The sequence below is a fragment of the Pelodiscus sinensis genome, chromosome 6 (genome assembly GCF_049634645.1).
Source record: "Pelodiscus sinensis isolate JC-2024 chromosome 6, ASM4963464v1, whole genome shotgun sequence".
In the NCBI taxonomy this organism is placed as follows: Eukaryota; Metazoa; Chordata; order Testudines; family Trionychidae; genus Pelodiscus; species Pelodiscus sinensis.
The window spans coordinates 26,824,840-26,848,107 of NC_134716.1; the positions used below are offsets into that span (position 1 = coordinate 26,824,840).

At 41.2% G+C, this 23,268-nt stretch overlaps 1 protein-coding gene across 17 annotated transcripts in view; it reads left to right on the forward strand.

The window, feature by feature from the left end:
* The window catches only part of PTPRD (protein tyrosine phosphatase receptor type D), a 1,779,541-nt gene that overhangs the window by 1,619,626 nt on the left and 136,647 nt on the right, over window positions 1-23,268 (forward strand). For 12 of the 17 annotated variants that reach the window (XM_075931585.1, XM_075931599.1, XM_075931586.1 and 9 more), the window contains 5 exons: window positions 174-318; window positions 3,704-4,009; window positions 4,895-5,088; window positions 8,908-8,934; window positions 12,436-12,553. In XM_075931585.1, the coding sequence (XP_075787700.1) occupies window positions 174-318; window positions 3,704-4,009; window positions 4,895-5,088; window positions 8,908-8,934; window positions 12,436-12,553 (790 nt within the window). The remainder of the gene's footprint in view (window positions 1-173; window positions 319-3,703; window positions 4,010-4,894; window positions 5,089-8,907; window positions 8,935-12,435; window positions 12,554-23,268) is intronic. The other 5 variants (XM_075931592.1, XM_075931593.1, XM_075931597.1 and 2 more) reach the window with 1 other exon arrangement.

Below are 23,268 nucleotides of genomic sequence, written 5' to 3' on the forward strand. Positions count from 1 at the left end.
AAGTTGCTTTGTTTAAAATACTACGTTCACATTTTTTAACAGAGCTTTAAACAAATTATCTTATCAATATGATTATCAGTGTCTGAAAGGGGCTCTTCTCCTGAGACAATGTTCTGAGTAACTACCTTTGGATCTTTATTAAGACTTCCAGTTCTCTTATTGTTCACCTTTAGCAACGTGTTTCGGTTGAGCCAACAACATCTTACCGCCTGCAAAGCCTGAAGCCAAACAGCTTGTATTACTTCCGTCTGGCTGCCCGCTCTCCACAAGGCCTGGGTGCTTCAACTGCAGAAATCTCAGCAAGAACCATGCAGTCAAGTAGGTGTCTTTCCTTGCTTGCTGTATTGTGCTCTTTGGGCCTGCTGTGCAGTTACCACCAGAAAAGCCAATAAGACAGTGGTAGGAAGTAAGAGTCTCAGTTACATGACAGCGGGACAGTGCTTCAGAGATATATTTACAATAGATAAGCTTAGGAGAATTGCTTTTGAATTATTATTAGCTTTTGCATATTCTTAGGAGAAGAAGCAGAACATCTTCGAAATGTCTCAAGAGACAGCGCTATGATAATATCAGCATAGCGTCTAGGTGCACCACGAGGCATGTTCCTCCATGCATGGCATGCCTCCTATGTAGTCCTGAAGCCTTAAAATTCCTTAAAAATGTCCTGCCTGGTTATTTCCTGGTCCACAGGATGAATTCCATAAATTATTTTCCTTTCATCCGAACACTCCCTTCCTCCAGAACATATATATTGAAAGGTTCCAGGACTTTATGAACTAATAGGCATGCTGGTAATTATGGTTATTCTTCTAATTTTTGGCTAATGGATTTTTTACCAGTCATATAAAGGTGGACAGCTTAGTATTTACATGCACACAAGCTATTGTCTGTTCATGTAAATAATGTGAGTTATTTGTAGGGCTTATCTGAAAAAATCTGATGGGGGTTCATATTGAAATTTAAACTATGTAAATTAAACCTTATCTAAAGGGATTTTCTTCAGCTACTGGAGAATTGTATCTCAAAGAGTTGATATAATAAGCTGAAATTTACTTTGCGTAATTCTTTAGTTTCATAGATACATTTTCAAACTATATTCCATCATGCATTTAAATTATCTATAGGCAGATTGGTTCATTACTTTTAGTGATGTAAGGTTATTTAAACCAATAATGCAAAGCCTCATTGAAATTCTGCTTTGAGCTGTCAGCTCTGGTTATTGTATTTATACTGTCACGCTTTGGTAGTGTTTGATGAGTAACAATTAAGGTACCTGCAGAACTATTACTCTAGAGTTTGAGTTTTATGAGTAATGTGAACTTCCTGAGGCACATCTGTGGCATTTTAAATAAACAAAAGGACCCAATTATTGTGTCATTTGTGCAGCCCTTATCTAAGAATCAGGAATGACATCATGGAGCACTGCCATTTTAATTATGCAAAATCAGTATTTTGATATAGAATAAAAAATACTTTCTTTTCATGTTGACCATTTCAGTTACACATGAGAGCATAAACATCATAAAAAATAGGTGGGAATTATTTTAAGTATGGCTACAGGTTAAATATTTAAGGCTCAATCTTGTATTCTGTCCACACTCAAAATTGTCATTTTCATTTCCTAGTTATGTAAGAATAAAATAAATAGGACAGGGCCAGAAAGATGGCATTACATTGTGTCTAGCCTTCTTTTTATTTTACATATTCTGACAACACGTGACAAGGCACAAAGGTTTATTAACAGAAAGTAGTCAGATTTTTGCAAGAGATGTGTGCAATCCTGAAATCAATGTCAAACTTCTGATGTATTTCCAGGATCAGACCTAACAGATTTGCTTATTAGCTTGCAGATGATGTAAAAATCAGCTTGAAATGTAAAGGAGAAAATACATTTTAAAACCAATTACATAGGATAAAATAGTTTGCATTTTTATTATTGTAATGATTTTTAAAATATTAGAAATCTCTTGGGTACAGTTGAAATATCCTCCGTTTTTTGTAATCTTCAGTTTTAGTTTCAGAGAAAGGTTTTACAGGGTACGATATCCTGAAGCAGTCTTTTCACTTCCTTTTTTACTTCCTGCTCATATCCATGCACAGTAACATAATGACCAGTATATAATGAGTACTTGATCTGTGTCTTGATCATTCACACTTAAAAAAAACAAAAGCTAATCTATCCCTCTAAACATCTGCATGCTGGTACATTCTCACTTTTTTTCCCCTGGGAAGGGCAGAATACCTCAATGAGGAACATCTATTGATCAATATAGACGATTAATGGGGAACCGAAAGATACCGAAAGATGTGTAACTGTAATAGGTCATGACAGGGTCCTATAACTCTTAAGTGTTTAATTATATTTTATGTGCCAATGTAACCCACATGCCTTCTGGGTGTGGTGTTCTGGCCCACTTAGTGGCACCAAGACCACTTACAGAGAGACTAATGCATCTGCTCTAGAACCTTAGCTAATAACCTGCTGGTTTTTAGCTCATGTTCTAAGCTCCAGAGGCCTCAAGTTTGATTCCGCTTCTCAACATTACACCAAGAAGTATGAAAAATCCATTTGTTTTTCCTTTAAGTATGTGGGGGAGAGACTAGATCACAGACACACACTTGTGGGAACACACACAATGGGCAAACTCTTCAGCTGTCATCTTAATACAAGCTGTATTTGATCTAAATGATGGGTGCTCATGTGAAGTAAGATACAATATAAATTCCGAGCTTTGTATCTTTGTTCTTTGTTTTGTTAAGGAAGTCTTTTAGTATGATTTAATAGCTATTTTGCTGACAAAATGTGCAGAGGTGCTAGTTTATTGAAATCACACACAAAAATTGCTGGTAGGATTTAATTCTTCACTAGCAAAGGTGTCTCCAAGAGGAGTTAAAAAATGTAACTGAGAGCTGATCTAGGGTAAGTACAAGTTACAGTCAGAATCAACAAGCCTGTCACTTTTTGACCTGGTAGGTAAACCTTTAACTAAGATTTTCTTCATCTTCTATTGACTTTGCATGCTTTTACATTATGTTGGCTACAATAAATGTTTGAATAAAAGCTTTCCATTTAAACATTATTTGTAGTTGACTTGATCCAGGCAGACTCAATTGTAAAAAGAAAATTGAAAATATAATCTTTCAGGGGAGGGAGAAGAGAAACACAAGGGAACTTTGAAAGGGGTTGGGAATTTCTCGAGCCATTTCTTGCAATTATTGCAAGTTCCCTGGAATATAATAAAAGGGGGGGGGGAACTATCTAAGGAGTGTAGACTGATTTTGCAATATAGGTTGAAATTTGGCAATAAATATATACATAAATCATTTAAAATACTCTAACTTGCACTAATTGTAGACATTATAAGTGTAGATGAATAGACATATAAAAGCATCACGTTTTGTTTTTATTTGAAGAAGATTTTTAATTGCAGGTACGTAATATTATTTTGAGACTTCATTTTCATGTATTTCCCCTACATCCTTTTCCACCATTTAGTTGGTTTATTCATTTAATTTCTTCACTTTAATAAGCCAAGGTGCACATGATTATCTGATGTTTTGCTTTTTAAGTTTCTATGTTGTTGGGTTTTTTTTGCTTGGTTGCCCTTTTTATTTATTTTTATTTTTTCTTTTGTTCATGTTTTTTTTTCAACCACCCCTATCCTTTCACTCAAATCCTCCTCTAACCCACTACTGAAATTAGAGCCATCAGCTCCTCCTCAAGACATTAGTTGCACCAGCCCCAGCTCCACTAGCATTTTGGTAAGTTGGCAACCTCCACCGGTGGAAAAACAGAATGGCATTATCACAGAATATTCAATCAAGTACATTGGGATTGATGGGGAAGATGACAAGCCCCATGCAATTTTGGGAATTGCTTCAGACACTACCCAGTACCTTTTGGAAAACTTGGAAAAATGGACTGAATACCGGATCTCTGTGACAGCCCACACTGATGTCGGACCTGGCCCAGAGAGCTTATCAGTATTGATTCGCACAGATGAAGATGGTATGTTGCCTCCACTACATCAGTTTGCACCTCTATGACTCTCTCTCGATCTGCTGTCTTTGTATAGGCTAACAGTATTCCTTTTTATTTTTCTTCCTGTTCCTTTTTTTCTCAAAATTACTGATACTGTCACCATTTGATTCTTTTTCTCAAAGGCCTGCCTTTGCTACATCAGTTTTGAATTTTTCTTTAAACACAAGATATCTTTTTTGTGAGCAAATTGATGCTGCTGCCCCTTCAAACCTCTCCCCCAGTTCCTCCCCCTCCTTCCCCCCATCTAGATTTGCATTTTTCTTGTGTTTTTTTTTTAACTCTTCTGTCTTCTGAGCTTATATTTTTGATTTTTTAAAATTTCCTTCTTGTTCTTTGGTACATTTAAAACATCTTTTGGAAAACTGATGCTCTGCATATTTTTATTTTAAACATCTAGGTTGTCAATTGTCTTCCATGTCCGAATATAAAAGAAGATGTCCCAATTATCAACACCTTTTTATTCCACTGCAAAAAAAAAAAACAAAAAGAAAGGTTTTTTTTAATCTTTTGTTTTTTTATTATTATTTCAATTACAAAATATCTCTTTGTACTTTAATGCTTTGAATTTCAAAGCATCTTCCTTGGCTTTTGTACATTTTTACATGTTTTTCTATTTCTCTAGTACTCTTTTTTCTTCCATTTTTTGCATCAGTCATGTTTTTTGATCTTTTCACTGAAAGGTAGAGCAGATTGGTTGACCATTTTCATTTGTTGAACAATTTATATTCTTCAAAGAAAACGTAGTGGGTCTGCCCTTAAAGAGAGAGAGAGAGAAAAAGAAAGAAAGAAAAAGACTCTAAATGGGTGGGACAGGTGCCTGTAATTCTGTTTTATCCAATGATGTTGTTCCAGTTCCTAGTGGTCCTCCTCGCAAAGTCGAGGTAGAGGCTGTCAACTCTACATCTGTTAAAGTGTCATGGCGCTCACCTGTACCCAATAAGCAGCATGGTCAGATCCGAGGATACCAGGTTCATTATGTGAGGATGGAAAATGGAGAGCCAAGGGGTCAACCCATGCTGAAGGATGTCATGCTGGCTGATGCACAGGTAACTAGATTATTTTCTATTCTGTTTATAGGCCACAGTAAAAATGCTACATAGACAAAATAAATATAAATAACTACCTGCTTTTTTTTTCCTCTTCCCTTTGGCCCACAAGCTGACATGTCTTATTTTCATTTTAAAAGGTTCTCCAGGATGGGATATTTTACAGTGTCTTGGGCCAAATTTAGGCAGCCTGTGCATGCAAACATGGGAAAAGCACCAGCTAAGTTTAACACGACTCTTTGTAACCATCTGAAGGCTCCCCTACTCTCAAATACTTCATGGTTGGCATGTCCTCTAGAAGAGTGCCAAAGGGCATCTGGGCAGGTGCCTTTTAGCACGGGTTCTGCCTGATTTGGCTACTAGATATTTTACACATATAGCTCCTATTCCTGGCAGGAATAATCTTTTCAATGAATCAGAACCACAAGTAGGCAGATTAGAAGCCCAATTTAGTGCATTCAATACTTCTTTGAAAGCATTAGCATGAAGCCATCCCACCACACTTACCAAACGAGTCCTGACTATTATGTCATAGTTGTAGAACTTTAAATAACTCAATACATCATTCAAATCTATAACTATCAAGCAAAATGAAAAGTCTGTTTTTAAAATTTAAGGTTGGTCCAAGTGCCAAATGCAGGTGCTGAGAAAGTGGTTCGATCAGTTTTACAATTTATGGCATATGACAGAGAAAACTCTGTTCGGGGGCACGCATTTGATTACATCAAGATCAAAAAAACTTTCTAATGTTAAGATTCTAATGATGGGACTATACTTGTGTTTTGTTGGCTTGGAGATTACCACTGATACCTAAGGGAAAGCTATAAATGTTTGTACACCTCTCACTTCCCAGGCTTGCTTTGTACATGAATAATGGGAAGCCATCAACTATAAATCACCTTAATTGAAAATAAACAGTTAAATCTTAAAGAGTTCTGTAGTTCATGTTACATCCGATTCAATAGATAACTTGCAGCTCTTCCTCTCTCAATATATGTATATGAGCATAGGCGTGAGCAGCACATTTCATTGGGGTGTGCACCCAAATAATTTTTTTAAATGTACTTTGACCCCCATTAGCCACACCCCTGACCCCTGTTAACCACGCCCCTGACCCCCCATTAGCCACACCTCTGGAGGAAACACTCTTCAGGCAAGATGGACACATGACCAGAAGTAAAAGGTGTCATGTGACACCCCCCCAAGGACTTTTCCCGCCATCCTCCTACCAATAGGGATTAGTTTTCCTCCCCCCACATCCCTCATCATGCAACTATCCTGCAATTGTATTACCACAATGTGTGTGACATTAACTCGAGGGTAGAGATGTTGGGGGAAGTGTTCCCTCTTAAGAGCTTCCTCCCATGAGCAGAATGAATTTTGTGTTGTGCTGCACCAGTACTGAGTTCATGTGGCTTGTTTGGATGTGCCACTGTGGCACCCAACTTATTAATAAATATCTCATAAACCTCTACCTTTTCCCTCTGCTGCCATGTCTCCTCCCCTTGCTTCATCAGCTCCCCTGGTGCCTGCAGCCCCCAAATCTCTCACCCTTCTCTGCTGTCCTGACTCCTGCCTTTCTCACTGCTCTCAGCCTTCCTGAGACCTGCCCCCCTCCACCAGCCCTTCTCTCCCCCCTGTGCCCACTCCTCCAGTAGCCCCATTCTGATCATGTGAGCTACCCCTCCTCATCCCCTCTCCTAACACCCCCTTCTACACACCTGCCCTGCCTTTCTCCTCTGGTGCTGGTCCCTCTCCTGCAGGTGTCTGCCCTTCTGCTTCACCCCCAGAGTCCCCTGGTACCTGCACCTTCCCTTACCCCTGCACCTTCCTGGTGCCTCCTTCTTCCCTTGCTGCCCCTGCCCCCTTTGCCCTCTTTTTCCCTGATGCCCACCGTCTCACCACTCTCTTCCCCCATTCCCTTCATGTCTCTGTGTCCTCACACATGCCTTGCTCCATCCCTGCCTTCCTTATGCCTACCCCTTCTTTCAAGCCTTCTCCCAGCACCTCCCTCTCCCCCCCAACACTCAATGCCCTTACCCTCTCCTCTCCTAGCATCACCCTGTCCCCCATCCCACTGACACCTCCCCTCCTGCCCTTTTCCTCATTGTCTCCACTTGGCCCCCTGGCATTTGTCTCACCTCTACCCTGTCCCTTGGTTCCTTCCCCTTTCTTCTCCTGATCTGCCCCCCTCCCTTCAGCACAAGTCCTTTCCTCTCCCACCCCTTCCTCTTATTTTTCCCTTTCCCCTCCCCTCCCTTACCTTCGGCTTCTGCCTTCCAATTCACGGGGCTGGAGTCAGAGCCAACCCAAGCTACAGGGCGGCCAGGCCCTAGTCCGGTGCGCCCCCGGGGCACCGTGCAGTGCTGCCAGGGACGGGCGGGGCCCGGGGTGCAAAAATGGCTCGGGTCGGCCAGCATCTGTAGTCAGGCCCAACTGCTTCTGGGCCGCGAGGTTTTAAAGTCCCGAGCCGTGATGTCATGCCACGCCCGGGCGTCTTCCCTCTCACCTGTTGTGCAGTGTTTGAGCACGCTGCGCATGTGCTCTCTCTGCCCCACAGTGCCCAGTAGATGGCCATGGGGAATTTAAAGTGAGGGGCTGTGGCGCCCCATCACAAATCCCTCTCGTCCAGCAGCCACTACCCGACCCGAGACATTAGGGTGTGCCTGGGAACATTTGGCATGCCCCGTGCACATGCCTATGCATGTGAGAAGGGAGGCACAGGTCTTTTGTTCCTTCAGTTTTGTGGACATACCTAAACAAACAGCATTGTCTCAGCTCTCAAGAGATCCATTTTATAGTTTTGCATATGTATGTGTTTGTTTATTTGCCAAATATTGTGCTCTGACAATTTAAACAAAATGAACCATAAATGCCTGTGGTTTACTGAAAATTTGCAATTAAGTGAAAGGAAACAATAAGCCCTTGAGTTGCCTAGGGAGGTTGTGGAATCTCCATCTCTGGAGATATTTAAGAGTAGATTAGATAGACATCTATCATGTATGGTATAGATGATACTGAGTCCTGCCATGAAGGCAGGGGACTGGACTTCATGACCTCTCGAGGTCTTTTCTAGTTCTAGTGTTCTATGATTCTTTTGCCCAGATATCTGCTTCCAAGCTCTGTGTGGCTAGGTCTGACTCCATTTTAAACTGGAGTAGATGGAACTAGAGAAAGAGTGCAATGTTGGCACCAAAACATCATTCATGCCAAAGCCAAACCTGCTCATTTGAAGGTTTTCTTTAATATTCAGCTCTTAATTGTTAGTACCCCCTTGGTTCATTCTAATCCCCTCACATTTATTTCCCTGCATGTGCATTCACGAAAAACCAAATGGTAGTAATAGGGTTTCTTTACTCCATTTCAAATATGTATACACGTTCCAATTATGAATCAAAATAGAAGCACTGACATAATTTGGGCAGGTGAAATTGAAATGAAAATTAATGTTGCCTTGTATTATAGGATTAAAAAAACAGGCATCCATTTATTCTATATGGGTGGCTTCCATTAATAGTTATAAAATATGACCGAGCAATAATAGCATTCAGTATTAGGGAATATGCCGTTCTTTTACCCCAGGAAAGAACAGTTTAAAAATTAGCACCACTCCATGAATAAATACGGAATTGAAAATGCCCATCCTAATTTAATTACCCAGAGTTCCAAATAATATCTGATTTTGCCAGCCAATCTTTGAGGATTTGGGGGATTTGTTTTGTTTTGTTTTACTAAGAACAACAAAATTGCCTCAATGAGGCTACAAACCTCTCTTCATTTCTTTTGTTTTTTTCCCCAATATTCTTTACTCTCAATCAGTGGGAATATGATGATACTGCTGAACATGTGAGTAATTGTTGACTGGTCAGACAAAAAGTGTGTGTGTTTTTTTTAACCTCTTTCTATTTTGTAACTGTTTTTGTCATATGCATAAATGCATGTACTAACATACTATTGAAATTTTTCTCAGTTTTTTCTGCTTTGTTTTGTTCTGTGAGTTTGGCATGGTGCTGGAATGCACAAAATTGTTTTGTGAGTTTGTTGGTTTTGTTGGCTGTAACTAATTTTGCCTGGCAATGCAACCAAAGGAACTATGCTTTAAAAGAAAGTATTACAGAAAGAAAACAAAATAGTTTGGATTTGCGTAGTAGTTCATCACCCTTCAGGTTTTGTTGTACTCAGTGAATAGCAGAAGTGCAAATTCATCTTTTTTTTTGTTTGCAACATGCGTCTATTTTGTATACTCCACAGTTGAACCAAGGAAGCCAAATGTCCCATGGCATTTATGGCCTAAGTAATGTGCTTATTACATTCAAATTGCCTTTTTTAAAGACCCTAGTGTATGCATTTATTTATCCTTGCACATGGTAGAATACAACTTCCTGCAAATGAGGCTAGTGTGTTAATCATTATTTAAAGGAAAACCATCCTTTGTTTTGCTTTTATAGTTTTAAGTTGTCGCCATCATTTGTAATTGCCTTTTGAAAGATTGGGATAGCTCAGTGGTTTGAGCGTTGGCCTCCTAAACCCAGGGTTGTGAGTTCAATCCTTGCGGAGGCCATTAAGGGATTTGGGGCAAAAATTCATCAGGAATAGTACTTGGTCCTGCTGTGAAGGCAGGGGACTGGACTCGATCACCTTTCAAGGTCCCTTCCAGTTCTATGAGATAGGCATTCTCCATTATTATTAGAAGTTAAGGTTGAACTGCCCTGGTCCAGCACCCTCAGAACCTGACTGGTTCCAAACCAGGGAATTTGCCAAACAAGGGGAGGTCAATGCGGCAGGGGCTCTGCTTTCCCCCTGCAGTCAGGAGCTCCACTTTTTCCTCTGCAGCTCCAATGCTGCCTGGGGCTTCACTCTCCACTCTCCTGGATCTACCCTCCCCCCCAGTGTCCAGGGGCTCCACTTTCTCCCCAGCAGCTCTGCTGCCACCTGGGGCTCAGATTTCCCCCCGGTGACTCCACTTCCACCTGGAGTGCCACTCTCCCCCTGGCATTCAGGGGCTCCACTCTCTCCCAGATGGCTCCACTGACACCTAGGGCTCTGCTCTCCCCCCAGTAGCTTCGCTTTCTCCCCAGCAGCTCTGCTGCTGGCCAGGGCTTCACGATTCCCCCAGAGCCTTCCTCCACCCAGTGGTCTGCTGCAGCCCTCACCCAGGAACCAGGGGCTCCACTCTTCCCCGTTGGCTTTGCTGCTGCCCAAGGCTCTGCTCTCTCAGCCTGTTAGACTGGCAATGCTCCTGGCCCCATCCCACTGGGCTTATTCCCATGAGTGCTCCCATGGGGTTATCCTGTCGATGCCAGACCAGAGGTGTTGCTGGACTAGGGAAGTCCTAATTATGGAGTTTCAACCAGTATTTCACCCATCCCTTTTTATTGTTATCTATGCATTTGAACCTCCATACTAGGGATGTGAACGGTGAACTGGTACCCGGGAGCAGCCACCCTACCCACAACTGGCTATGGGTAGAAGGCTGCTTCAGCCCTCCAGGGATCAGCAGCATGCGGCAAGAGGGGAGCAGGAGCAAGCCCTCCCAGGTGCTGTGATGCTGGTTCCTTCTGCCGGCCTCCCAGAGTGAGGGGAGATAGGAGGAGAAGCCAGCAGCCCAGTGAAGGGGAGGGGAGACAGGAGTGGAATCCAGTTTAATCAGTTAACCAGTTGAATGTAGGGTTTAAACAGTTCACTGATTAACGGGGGATTTTACATCCCTACTCTGTTCTCTGGATGTCCCTAACTCTGCAACACCCACGGCATGGACCATGGCAGGCAAAAGAGGAAGCAGCTCTGTGCGCTGCCGCTTCCCCTTCCACTCCAGTTAGGGGAATGGCAGCATGCAAACCTGCTTCCCCTGAGGCTTTTCCTCACTGCTCCCACAGTGGCAGGGGCAGTGTCTGGGAATGACGGGGCGTGTGACGTCACCTGTGCCCCTAGGAGTGGTACAACAGATATGCCCCCCCACTTCCATCCCCTCACGCACACGCCCTACAGAGCCCTTCCTGGCCCAGCAAAATATTTAACCTGTTTCCCAGGGTTTCCGATTCAAGTGTTTCCAGTGTAATTTTGGTACTGCTAAAAAGTGAGCAAAAATATAGGACCAGATTTATGACGTGCTTGCATTTATCCTTGACACTGAAATGTGCCATTCCTTTATCAATTCTGAAATTAATTTAAGTCCACTCAGCCACACAGAATTGAGTAGGAGGGCAAGTTAGTGGTCACAATGGAGAAAGGGAAGCCATGATACCTGTGTGACTTTGGATAAACAGACTTTTCTGTTCACCCATGAATCAGTAATAGACTAATAATGCTTATCAACTGGATTGATATATCAAGGCATATCTTTCTCTTGCTGCCTTTAGAGCAAGAAAAATGTTTTTATTTGAGATTGTGTGTGTGTGTGAGAGAGAGAGAGAGAGAGAGAGAGAGAGAGAGAGAGAAGTTCTCTCTTGTTTTTGCATCTGTTACATCCTGTTCTTTGTATTGATTAGGAATTGTCCCCTCTGTGGCTCCTGTACTTTGCCCAAGAGCTCTGGGGTTTGCTCTCTCAATGATGATTGGGTGATTCTTTGAGATTTTAAGGAGTTAACAATTTGTAAAGCACTTTGAGATCCCTAGACGAGCAGTGCTATAGCAACGAGTAGTGCTGTGACACTTCAGAGACTAACAAAAATATGTAGAATCATGAGCTTTTGTGGGTAAATCCCACTTCATGAAGGGATTTTTTTTTACCCATGAAAGCTTAGAAGTCTATATATTTATGTTATTCTCTAAGGTGCAACAGACTATTCATTGTTTTTAAAGTTACAGACTAACATGGCTACCCCTCTGAGTGCTGTAACAAATATAAGTAGTTGTGAAATTTATATGAAGTCAAATAGTGTTTCTAGTGTACTTTGGAATAGCTTTAGAAGTGTGAACAAAACTGGAGCTCTCTGACTTATTGCTAGTGATTTTATATCTGTCAATATTGGCCAGGTCAAACTGTGTTTCTGATTTTTATATTTGCATTAAATTTGCAATAGCAATAAGACTCTCCAGACAGTGCATTTCAGGATGATTATTGCACTGGTCACAACACACAGTCCTTGGCCATAAGCCATATAAAACTATCTGAAACATGCTACTCAGAAATGCCCTGTTTGTTTTATGTTAAAAAGTGAAACATGCTACATTACAGTGTGTCACACTTGCAAAATATTCTTCTGATCTGCTTCAGTGTGTATCTTCATTACAGGTAGCACAAAAGTGTATGCCCTTTATATGCTATGTAGCAATTGACTAGATGATTCTGTACTTTCCTAACGAAGAATTAATTTTCAATTATGTTCTTGTTTTATTTTATCTCAGGAAATGGTCATTTCTGGACTACAGCCTGAAACTACATACTCCCTCACTGTGACAGCCTATACAACAAAAGGAGACGGAGCACGTAGCAAGCCTAAACTAGTGTCTACTACTGGTGCAGGTAATACTTGGATATCCCTTCATCTCTGAATTGGCTGTGTCTCAACTTGCAGTAACTGGTATATGGAAACTCCCTAGTGCAAATGAAGGATACTGGGGAAAAAAGAAGACATTCTATAAATATATGAGAAGCAAGAGGAAGATCAAGGACAGGGTAGGCCAATTGCTCAGTGAGGAGGGAGAAACAGTAACAGGAAACTTGGAAATGGCAGAGATGCTTAATTACTTCTTTGTTTCGGTTTTCACCGAGAAGTCTGAAGGAGGAATGCCTAACATAGTGAATGTTAGTGGGAAGGGGTTATGTTTAGAAGATAAAATTTAAAAATCACTTAGAAAAGTTAGATGTCTGCAAGTCTCCAGGGCCTGATGAAATGCATCCTAGAATACTCAAGGAGCTGATAAAGGAGGTATCTGAGCCTTTAGCTATCATCTTTGGAAAATCATGGGAGACAGGACAGCTTCCAGAAGATGAAAAGAGCAAATATAGTGCTCATCTATAAAAAGGGAAATAAGAACAACCCAGGAAACTACAGACCAGTCAGTTTAACTTCTGTGCCAGGAAAGATAATTGAGCAAGTAATTAAGGAATTCATCCGCAAACACTTGGAAGATAATAAGGTGATAGTGAACAGCCAGCATGGATTTGTAAATAACAAATCATGTCAAACCAATCTGATAGCTTTCTTTGATAGTATAATGAGCTTTGTGGATAGGGGAGAGGTGGTGGACGTGGTATACCTAGACTTTAGTAAGGCATTTGATACAGTCTCGCATGTTATTCATATCAATAAACTAGGCAAATACAACTTAGATGGGGCTACTATAAGGTGGGTGGCTGGATAACTGTTCTCAGAGAATAGTTATTAATGTTTCACAATCCTGCTGGAAAGGTATAACAAATGGGGTTCCACAGGAGTCTGTTTTGGGACCGGTTCTATTCAATATCTTCATCAATGATTTAGATATTTGCATAGAGAGTACGCTTATTAAGTTTGCAGACGATACCAAGTTGGGAGGGGTTGCAACCACTTTGGAGGACAGGGTCATAGTTCAAAATGATCTGGAAAAACTGGAGAAATGGTCTGAGGTAAACAGGATGGGCTACGTCTACACTGGCCCCTTTTCCGGAAGGGGCATGTAAATTTCATGAATCGTCGTAGGGAAATCCGCGGGGGATTTAAATATCCCCCGCGGCATTTAAATAAAAATGTCCGCCGCTTTTTTCCGGCTTTTAAAAAAGCCGGAAAAGAGCGTCTACACTGGCCCCGATCCTCCGGAAAAAGTGCCCTTTTCTGGAGGGTCTTATTCCTACTTCAAAGGGCACTTTTTCCGGAGGATCGGGGCCAGTGTAGACGCTCTTTTCCGGCTTTTTTAAAAGCCGGAAAAAAGCGGTGGACATTTTTATTTAAATGCCGCGGGGGATATTTAAATCCCCCGTGGATTTCCCTACGACGATTCATGAAATTTACATGCCCCTTCCGGAAAAGGGGCCAGTGTAGACGTAGCCGATGAAGTTTAATAAGGACAAATGCAGAGTGCTTCACTTAGGAAGGAACAATCAGTTTCACACATGCAGAATGGGAAGTAACAGTCTAGGAAGGAGTACAGCAGGAAGGGATCTAAGGGTTATAGTGGACCACAAGCTAAATATGAGTCAACAGTGTGGTGCCAAAAAAGCAGATATGATTCTAGGATGCATTAACAGCTGTATTGTGAGCATGACATGAGAAGTCATTCTTCTGCTCTACTCTGCGCTGATTAGTCCTCAATTGGCATATTGTGCCCAGTTCTGGGTGCCACATTTCAAGGAAGATGTGGAGAAATTGGAGAGGGTCCAGAGAAGAGCAGCAAGAATGATTAAAGGTTTAGAGAACATGACCTATGAAGGAAGGCTGAAAGAATTGAGCTTGTTTAGTTTGGAAAGAAGAAGACTGAGATGGGACATGATAACAATTTTCAGGTATCTAAAAGGGTGTCACAAGGAGGAGGGAGGAAAATTGTTCTTCCTGGCCTCTGAGGATAGAACAAGAAGCAATGGGCTTAAATTGCAGCCAGGGAGGTTTTGGTTCAACATTGCGAAAAAATTCCTGTCAGGGTGGTTAAACACTGGAATACATTGCCTAGGGAGGTTGTGGAATCTCCATCTGTGGAGATATTTAAGAGTAGGTTAGATAAATGTCTATCAGGGATGGTCTAGACAGTACTGGGTCCTGCCATGAGGACAGGGGACTGGACTCGATGACCTCTCGAGGCCCCTTCCAGTCCTAGTATTCTGTGAAGTATATCTATGAAGAATTTGATTTGCGAGCAGATGGAACTTTTTTGATTTGAACCAAAAAATGGGACCAGTTCTCATCCTAGTCCCTATCTAAATTTATGATGTAGCAGAAAAATACTGTTTGAACCACTAACTTCCTGTTAGTTATTCTCTTTCCTCCACCCCACAATATATTTTGCAAGAAAGGGGAAAATCAGTCAGTGACAAAATGAGGATTGTTCTTACAGATGCCAAAGAATCAAAGTGGACTGCAGGAAGCAGGAGCAAAAAGTATTCTCCAAATGGACAGCACCCTTCGCCCCTTCCCCAAAAATAGTTTTTGAGGAATTAGACATTTAGAATTTAATTCCCTGTAGTAATGGAGAGATGGCACTATTACTTCCCTTACAAATGTTCATTTTCTTCAGTTTTAAAACATGGCCATAAAAATACCTATCAGGATAAATTACTGTATAACAGCTCTCTAACATGATCATAAGCTATCACAACACTAATCAATGGATTATGTAAATCTGGGAAGTCAAAAAGTTTGTATGTTGTAACTACCCATGCCAAAATTTTCAAAGAAGTTTAGTGGATTTAGATACACATCTTCAAGTAATTTCAGTGGAAAATACAGCTATATTCTCCTAGATTCTTTAGGAAAATCTCAAATGTAATGACTAGGTGAATCATTCTGTCTTCCCCAGTACCTTCCCTTCTCATCACTAACATGCTGAATATATTTTATTTAGATCCCCCTCTCCAATGAACTCTTCCAGTTAAGACAAAGCACGACTCATTCCTGGGCCCCTTTTGGTTCTGCCTTAGGAAAAGCAAAACTTGACCCACAGTGTTTTCCAAAACTCAGTTCCCAGCAATAATAAACACATTCCTTTCAATGTTATTTTGATCAATCGAATTAATTCCAGTCTCTAACCATAGTTGTAGGATATGTAATGACACAAGTAAAACTTCCATCTTCAGTGGATGGTGTCTTCATTGATCATAGAAAAGCAATATCAACATTGATAGACCCAAATTTTCTGTCCCACTCCTTTATTAAAACAAAACAGAACTCCCTAGGTAGTCAAAAAAATCTATAAACTCTCCACAACAAAGGTTGTAATGAAATTCCACTACTCTGACTTATATCACTGGTGTGCTGTTATACAGAATACACAGTTAGTCTTGTACCTTTACTCTACTAGATGCCATGGCAAATTGGTAAATATCCACACCTACCAGCACACAAACAGGAACTTAACATTTTGCTGCTCTATCCACTGTGTTAGACCTGGCTATGGTTTATATCTGTAATAGAGAAGATTCTTGTATAGGCATTTAGAAAAGGGAATGATGAGCATACTACAGACAGATTTCAGACCCTGCCTTCAGATGTACAGACAGATTTCAAATTCTGCCTTTTAACAAGAATGGAGCAGGCAGATGGAGGAATGATGCACTTGCACTTTTCCAAACTCACACACCAAAGCAAATCTAATAATTCCAATTTGAGGCCTGTCAACTTCTGACAGCTTTCATTTAATTGGGTGTTTCTACAAAGGAACTGTCGAAAATTACTACAAAACAAATTAAGAGCCTGACTTGCTATTCTCATTTTCCCTTGCTTTAAAAGAGATATATTCGTTAAATTCAGTTCAATTACATCTCTTTAAAACAGTGTTCATGGGAGGAAAATCAGACTCTATATATTTTCCAGTGAAAACTCGCTATGTTAAAAATCAGTTGGTGATAATTAACTGTTTTACTGTATCTATTTAGTATTTTAAAAATAGTTTATATTTATATACAGGGAAGACTGGCCAAGTGTGAGCTTCCATTAACCTCAGTTGATAGAGGGTAATGATATTTGACTGAGGTCTCCATTCAAGAATGTACTTTCCATACCATATTCAGATTCCTGGCTTATAGTCATTTTTAGTATCAACAATCATATTTCTATAAAGTCTTTATTCAAACTTGCTACTGTCACAAGTAAAATTATTTAAATATTTCTCCATTAGAAGACTTAACTGGCGTTACCCAGGTCTGGGGTGGGAGAGAGGCTGTGCACCTTGGCTGCTGGACCAGAGCAGGGGAGGGGCTGTCAGCTTCTTTCCAGTGCCAGACAGTGGTGGGAGGCACAGAGGAGACCCAGGAATGGGGAGAGGGATTGCACAAGCTCAGTGGCAAGGCGAGCTGCAGAAGCTACCCACCTGCATTCCCTGAGGCAGGCCCGGGAGCAGCAAGGGCTGTGAAATGGCCAAAAGCTACTCCCTGGGGCAGGCTGGGGTGTTGGCTGCTGCCAGCCAGTGGCTTCCTGCTGGGGTATTTGTTGCCCACTTGTGGTCATTCCATGCAATAACACCCTCCTACCAGACCCCCTTCTTTCTATTTTATGAAAAACTGTCAAGTTCCAGGCATATCCTATTGTCCTGGTGCAAACAAACCTTGACCTTGCTTTAAATTGATATAAGATGAAGCTCAAGGGTGGAATTTTGGGATGGCAGGCGGGACACCAGCTGTGCACTCCAGGACACAGCTTGCTTTCCATCACTTTCCCCCAGACTATCAGGGAATGAAGGGAAAGTACTTGGATTCTGTACATGCCTCTCACACCAGATTGGTGAACTCCCTTCAGTTAAGAAAAGTTAGCCACATTCCGGGGCACACAGCTGCTACCTTCCCCCCCCCCCCCACCCCCGGCCACACACATCCCGCTCCTGAAACTCTGCCCCTGATGAAGCTACATACCAAATATGGTGGTCTTAGCTCTTAAAGTTTAGGAGGAGTGCTTGAACAAATGGGCTCTCAGACAGACAGATGCTCTTTTGTTTAATATATGGATAGATGAATAAAATACCCTTTCTAGTACCTAGAAAAAATGTCTTCAGCTTTGTGGGCAGCCTTATTAATTGTTTCTACAACTATGTATTTTACAGTTTTTCATGAATTGCAAAAGTGCAATACTAATGCACATTTCTCTAACTGCACACTTCATTATTTGCATACACTAGCTGTCAATCTTTCTTCACTTCTCAGAAAAGATTTGACAACAGAGTGTCTAGCAAGGTCTCATATAACTAAGATTTCACTGATTGTATCAAACCTGTTGTACAATTCATATTGATGTACCACAAAATATTGCCATATATAACTAGGATAAAACTACACATATCAAATAAACAAAGGACCCTAAAAGGCTAAACTATTTGTCATTTCAGTGAGTTTATGCCAGTGGGGAAGTTTAACCCCAAATGTTTAAAGTGAGGTACCGTACAGTTACTATCTTACCAAGGAACTGAAGCACAGGACAGAACTGGAAGTAATTTCTTCTCAAATTTCACTTGCCATATTCACAGTTATGCTCTTGTCAGACTCCTTGTTCTTTGGTTTCTGGTTTGTTTTTGCTTTGTCTGACTCATTGCTCCCTCTTTTACTTCATTCTCTTTCCCAATCCTTCTGCACTTCTTCCCCAACTCACCTGGTGCTCAGTGCTGCAAGCTCCTTTTATTTCACCCCTACCATTTGTGCTGCTCCTGAGACGTAACGGTCCTGCTAACATGCTTCAATCCCTACTAAGTGTGAGTGATATAATTTAAGCAGTGCAAGGTATTTAGGAGCATATCAAAGGGGAGACTGTATAGAAGTAACTACAACAGTGTAAGAGCAGAGTGAGTAGTTGCCAGGATCATGAATACTCACAAGCTAGGGGATGAGAGTGATGCACAGTTCTTCTGCTCACTCCCTACATGTTGTGAAAATTAAAATATAAATAAGCTGTGAGTGTCAAACTTTTGCATTTTTGCTTTGTGGTTTTCATGACATACTAAATATATCAGCTTTGCTCTGAACAGGCCTGATTCTCTGCTCATTCACACAAGTGCAAATCACTGATATAACTGTAATACTGTTTTTATTGAGAGGAAAATCAGGTCCAAAATTTATATTACCAACAAAAAGCCTGGATAGAAGGTGAGCCTTATATCATACACTGTATATGGTGAACGGCGAGTTTGACACAGTGCTGTTGCTTCTGGGGGACCCTGTGATGCAGTATTTGCAGCATCTCATCATACCAGCCCAAGTCCCTCATATTTTAGATTCCCAGTTTGGACTTGGTTGTAAGGTAACTTGGTGTTTTAGCGATATCCTGCTGGATGGATATGAAGATGCAATTCCATAGAAATTCAGAGAATGTCCTCTTCATAAGTTCTGTGACAGACCCAGGGCAGCTGGCCACAGTAGCTTCTGGAGGACAAATATACAGGAAACTGGATGAATAGTTTTCTGATCCCTAAGTGAATTGGCCAGGCACTACCACCACATAATCAAAGCAGGCAGGCAGCAGGGGCCAATTAAAAACTTGCCTGAAATAGTAGACTAATCAGGGCAACCTGCACCAATTTAAAAGGCTTCCTCTCAGGAGGAGCAAGAGAGAAGGCCAAGGACTGAGAGAGAGGAGCTACACTGAAAGAGTGAAGGACTGAGAGTATAACAGAGTGCTGTGGAGGAGCAGGAAGGATTGTTCAAGTACTAGGAAGAAGGTACGGAGAGGGATTGTTTGGGGTGGCCCGGGGAAAGGCTGCAAGACTGGGAGAGAAGAAAATGCTGAGAGTTGCCATTACCTTACAGTCCCAGAGTAGTGGGTGGGCTCAGGTTTCCCCCAACCCTCCTGACACCATTACAGAGTCTGCCCAAAGGCAGGAATATGGAGGGATTTTACCCCAAACTATGGACTAGCCTATAATGAGAATGGCTTAGTAAATTTTGACATTTGCCTCTAGTAAAGGGCAAAAGTGGGTGTGGAGGGTCACAGTAAGCTTCTGAGGTAAACAGTTACCTCCAGGAAGCGCAGGACCCTCAGGGCATGGCCAGAGGTTTGCCACAGTACATGAATTTCATTTATACTTAACCAGAGATTATTGGTTGAAGTCGGTCTCTATTGTCTAGTACAATCACTGGGAAACTGTCGTTCCTGAAAGTCCTGACAAAATTTTGCATTCTCACCAGTAGGATTATAAAAAAAATAAGTAATGACACTTGCATACTTTTAGGAAAATGTTGCCTTAAAGATTTCTAGTAAAAAGAAACTAGAAAAAAAGTTTGTATTTTTAAAAAATTAATTCAATTATTAACTAAAGAGGATAACCAAGAGTACATGATATATGAAGATATAATGGGCATGTATTGTTTTTGCCATTAGACACTATAAGTGAAATTTTACTTTTCAAAATTATTTTTGTAATGGTTAGACAAGCATTGCTAACTTATCTATTCTGCTCCAGAAATAGCTGTAATTCTTACCTCTTTTATGTAGGCACCACCAATCAAACTTAAAAAAATAGTCTTAAATGTGAGGGCTGCCAAAGGAATAAAAACAATTTATAGCATAAATAATTTAGTGACAGCTTCTAGCAATCTCTCCTCTAAAAATCTGAAGGAGTTATTATTCTTATTTTGTGGGCTCTTCTCTTGCTTATGCTCCATTGGCTTCAATAATAGTTATAATACATTGAAAAATATGACCTGCAGTACCATACACAACTTTTCTCTGCTCCATGGCTGACTTGTATCCCTCGGTGGGGAAAGGTCAGAACTATTCAGAGACATATATTTCACACTATAGAAAGTAGGGAGAAATTGTATAAAGAGTTTGGGTTCCTATTTGGACACGAAGTAGGCTTTAAAAACGAAGATTCTGTTGTAAATGGCTGTACAAATAAACTACATTTCCAGTTATGTTATAGACAATGGCCAAGATTTATGAAAAGAGTAATGGAAAAAGAGCTTATTGTTTGCAGAATCTTTCCCAAGAAATGACATCCTTGTTCGCTAGTGTTAAATTCAGTTTAGGTTTATTATCAGTAGTTCTAATGATTTAATTTTAAAATCAAATTAATAATTCTAATTATTTATTTTAAAATCTGATAATTTTTCAGCATTTCAGGGAAAGATAAATGTAATTATAAAAGTTAAAAATGTTCACAATTTTGTGTTTAAAGATAAAAACCTAAAGCCCTAGTGCATCAGCTGCATTTACTTGTGCAAACCCATCTTCTTCATGGATCGCCAATAAATGAAACCTCCATGAAGACACAAGAGTACTGTGGTGACACAGTTGTTGGATCAGGATTTAAATCCATATTTAAGCTCCAGAGTGGTCTAGTTTTCGGTGATACCATTTTCCCTTAGTCCCAACTAACTTAATTGTGAATGCTTATCACCTCTGAAAATTGGGCCATTTACTTGGGTGCCTAAATATGGATTCAGATGCTTACCTTTACCCAATTAGGAGAAGATTTTTAAAGGCAAAAATAGTAAATAGATACAAATTTCCCAGGAAATATAAATATAAATATTTTGGCCTTACATGTAGTAAAATATAGACATATTAATACATTTTTGGCAAATAGAGCAAATTGATTATGATCGTGAGAACTGAAATACACAGTTGAGAAAGAGATTTAAAAAAAAGTTTGTCTCTTTTTTTGTTGTGAAAATTTGGTCAATGAATTCTACCCATAAGTTATTCTTTTAGGGTATGTCTACACTGCCACCCTAGTTCAAGCTAGGATGGTACTACCTAGGGTGGTAGTGTAGACATACCCTCACATTTCTCCAATTCATAACATTGAATGTCAGACTTGGATCAATATAAGCTAATAGCTCCTTATTGCCAATGTGATGTAGTGTCAGTAAGTTGCTGGTTGCTATGCGTGGGCTGTGGGCTGTGGATGACCCCTACTGCCCTCTGTCTATAAGCACTTCCCAGCGGGGGCTGCCTTGAGGGCCCCCATGACAGTGACTGAACTGGTCCTACCGGTTAAGGGAAGGGATGGAACAAAGGTAGTGAGTGTTGGGGGATGGGTCAGTTTCTGACTAGAGAGCATGAAGGAAACAGACTAAACTGGGTGTTGAGGGTTGGGGGGGGGGGGTGATGGACCCCCCTAACCCAAGGGGTCTGAAGCATCCTGGTCCTGACTCCTGTAGCCACATAACATCTATGCTGTGCTGTATCCTGGAGAAGCAATAAACCCCGTCTATTCTACTGGCTAGTGGAGTCTGTTCTGGCTGCTAGGGGGGTGCAGGATCGGGGGAAAGCCTGACGCGTTGTCACTGTCCAATACCACCTTTATCCTTTGCATCCATTTTCATTGTATTTACACCACTTAAATGCAGTTGAGTGCTTTTTCTCAAGCCCATTTTCTCTTTATCTGCTCTCCATCTCTCAGCACCATCTTTTTCTTGTGCATCAGCTGACATTCCTGTTGTGAACTGTTTTCATATATATAATATGCTGCTTAAGAGTGGCAAGCTTTGCAACTGGTGCTTGTAGTCTACATGGAATTCAAACACATATAAATGAAGGGCTGGTAAGCAGAAACTAAGAGGAAGAATGGCCCCGTGGCTTTTCATTGTCAAATACCTCCTTCGCCATAGATTTCCTGTGCATAGGCAAATTCACAGTCATAGTTGGCCCTGGGCAAAATGCATGGGGGGGAGAAGGACCTGTCTCCAGGCTCCCAGAAGCGGTGGTGCCTTGGGCTGAAGGGGAAGGGCTGGAGCAACCAGCCCTCAGTGTTGCCCAGAATATGCCATGCCAGGACCCCCCTAACCCTTAAAACTGCCTGGAGCATATGGTACAGCACTGCTACTGCCACGGTAGCTGTGGCCAAGAGCCCCAGGCCTTTTAGGTTATGTCTAGACTACATGCCTCTGCCAACAGAGGCATATAAATTAGACATACCGACATAGTCAATGAAGCGGGGATTTAAATATCCTCCACTTCATTAGAATAAAAATTGCTGCCGCATTGTGCCGGCTCAGCTGATTGTCATCACAAACTGGCAGTCAAGACAGGGATCCGTCGACAAGGAAAGCCTTTGCCGATTGATCCTGTAAACCTCGTTTCACGAGGCATAACAGATCGGTCGGCAAAGGCTTTAATTGTCGACCAATCCCCATCTTGACTACCGGTTTGTGGCGACAAACAGTTGAGCCAGCATAACACGGTGGCCATTTTTATTCTAATGAAGCGAGGGATATTTAAATCCCCGCTTCATTGACTATGTTGGTATGTCTAATATACATACCTCTGTTGGCAGAGGCATGTAGTCTAGACATCCCTTTGAATCACCGGGCCCCAGGTGATCAACTGCCCCATTTGCCCTCTCCTTAACCCCCCCTCCTGTGGGAAGTCCAGTCTGTGTGACCTTAAACAAGTCATTTGGTTTGTTTGTATCTCAGTTCCGCCTCTATAAAAAGAAGATAATATTACTTCCCAATCTCACAGAGATATTGAAATGATAAATACAAAAACGATTGCAAGAGAAGTACCTACGATAAGTAGATAGGATTCCTTGTGGTGGTGTGCTAAGACTGCTAAGAAGAAGATCCAGCTGACTTATCTTCTACCATAGATGTGTTCTTTTCTCTCCCTTACCCCTGACAAA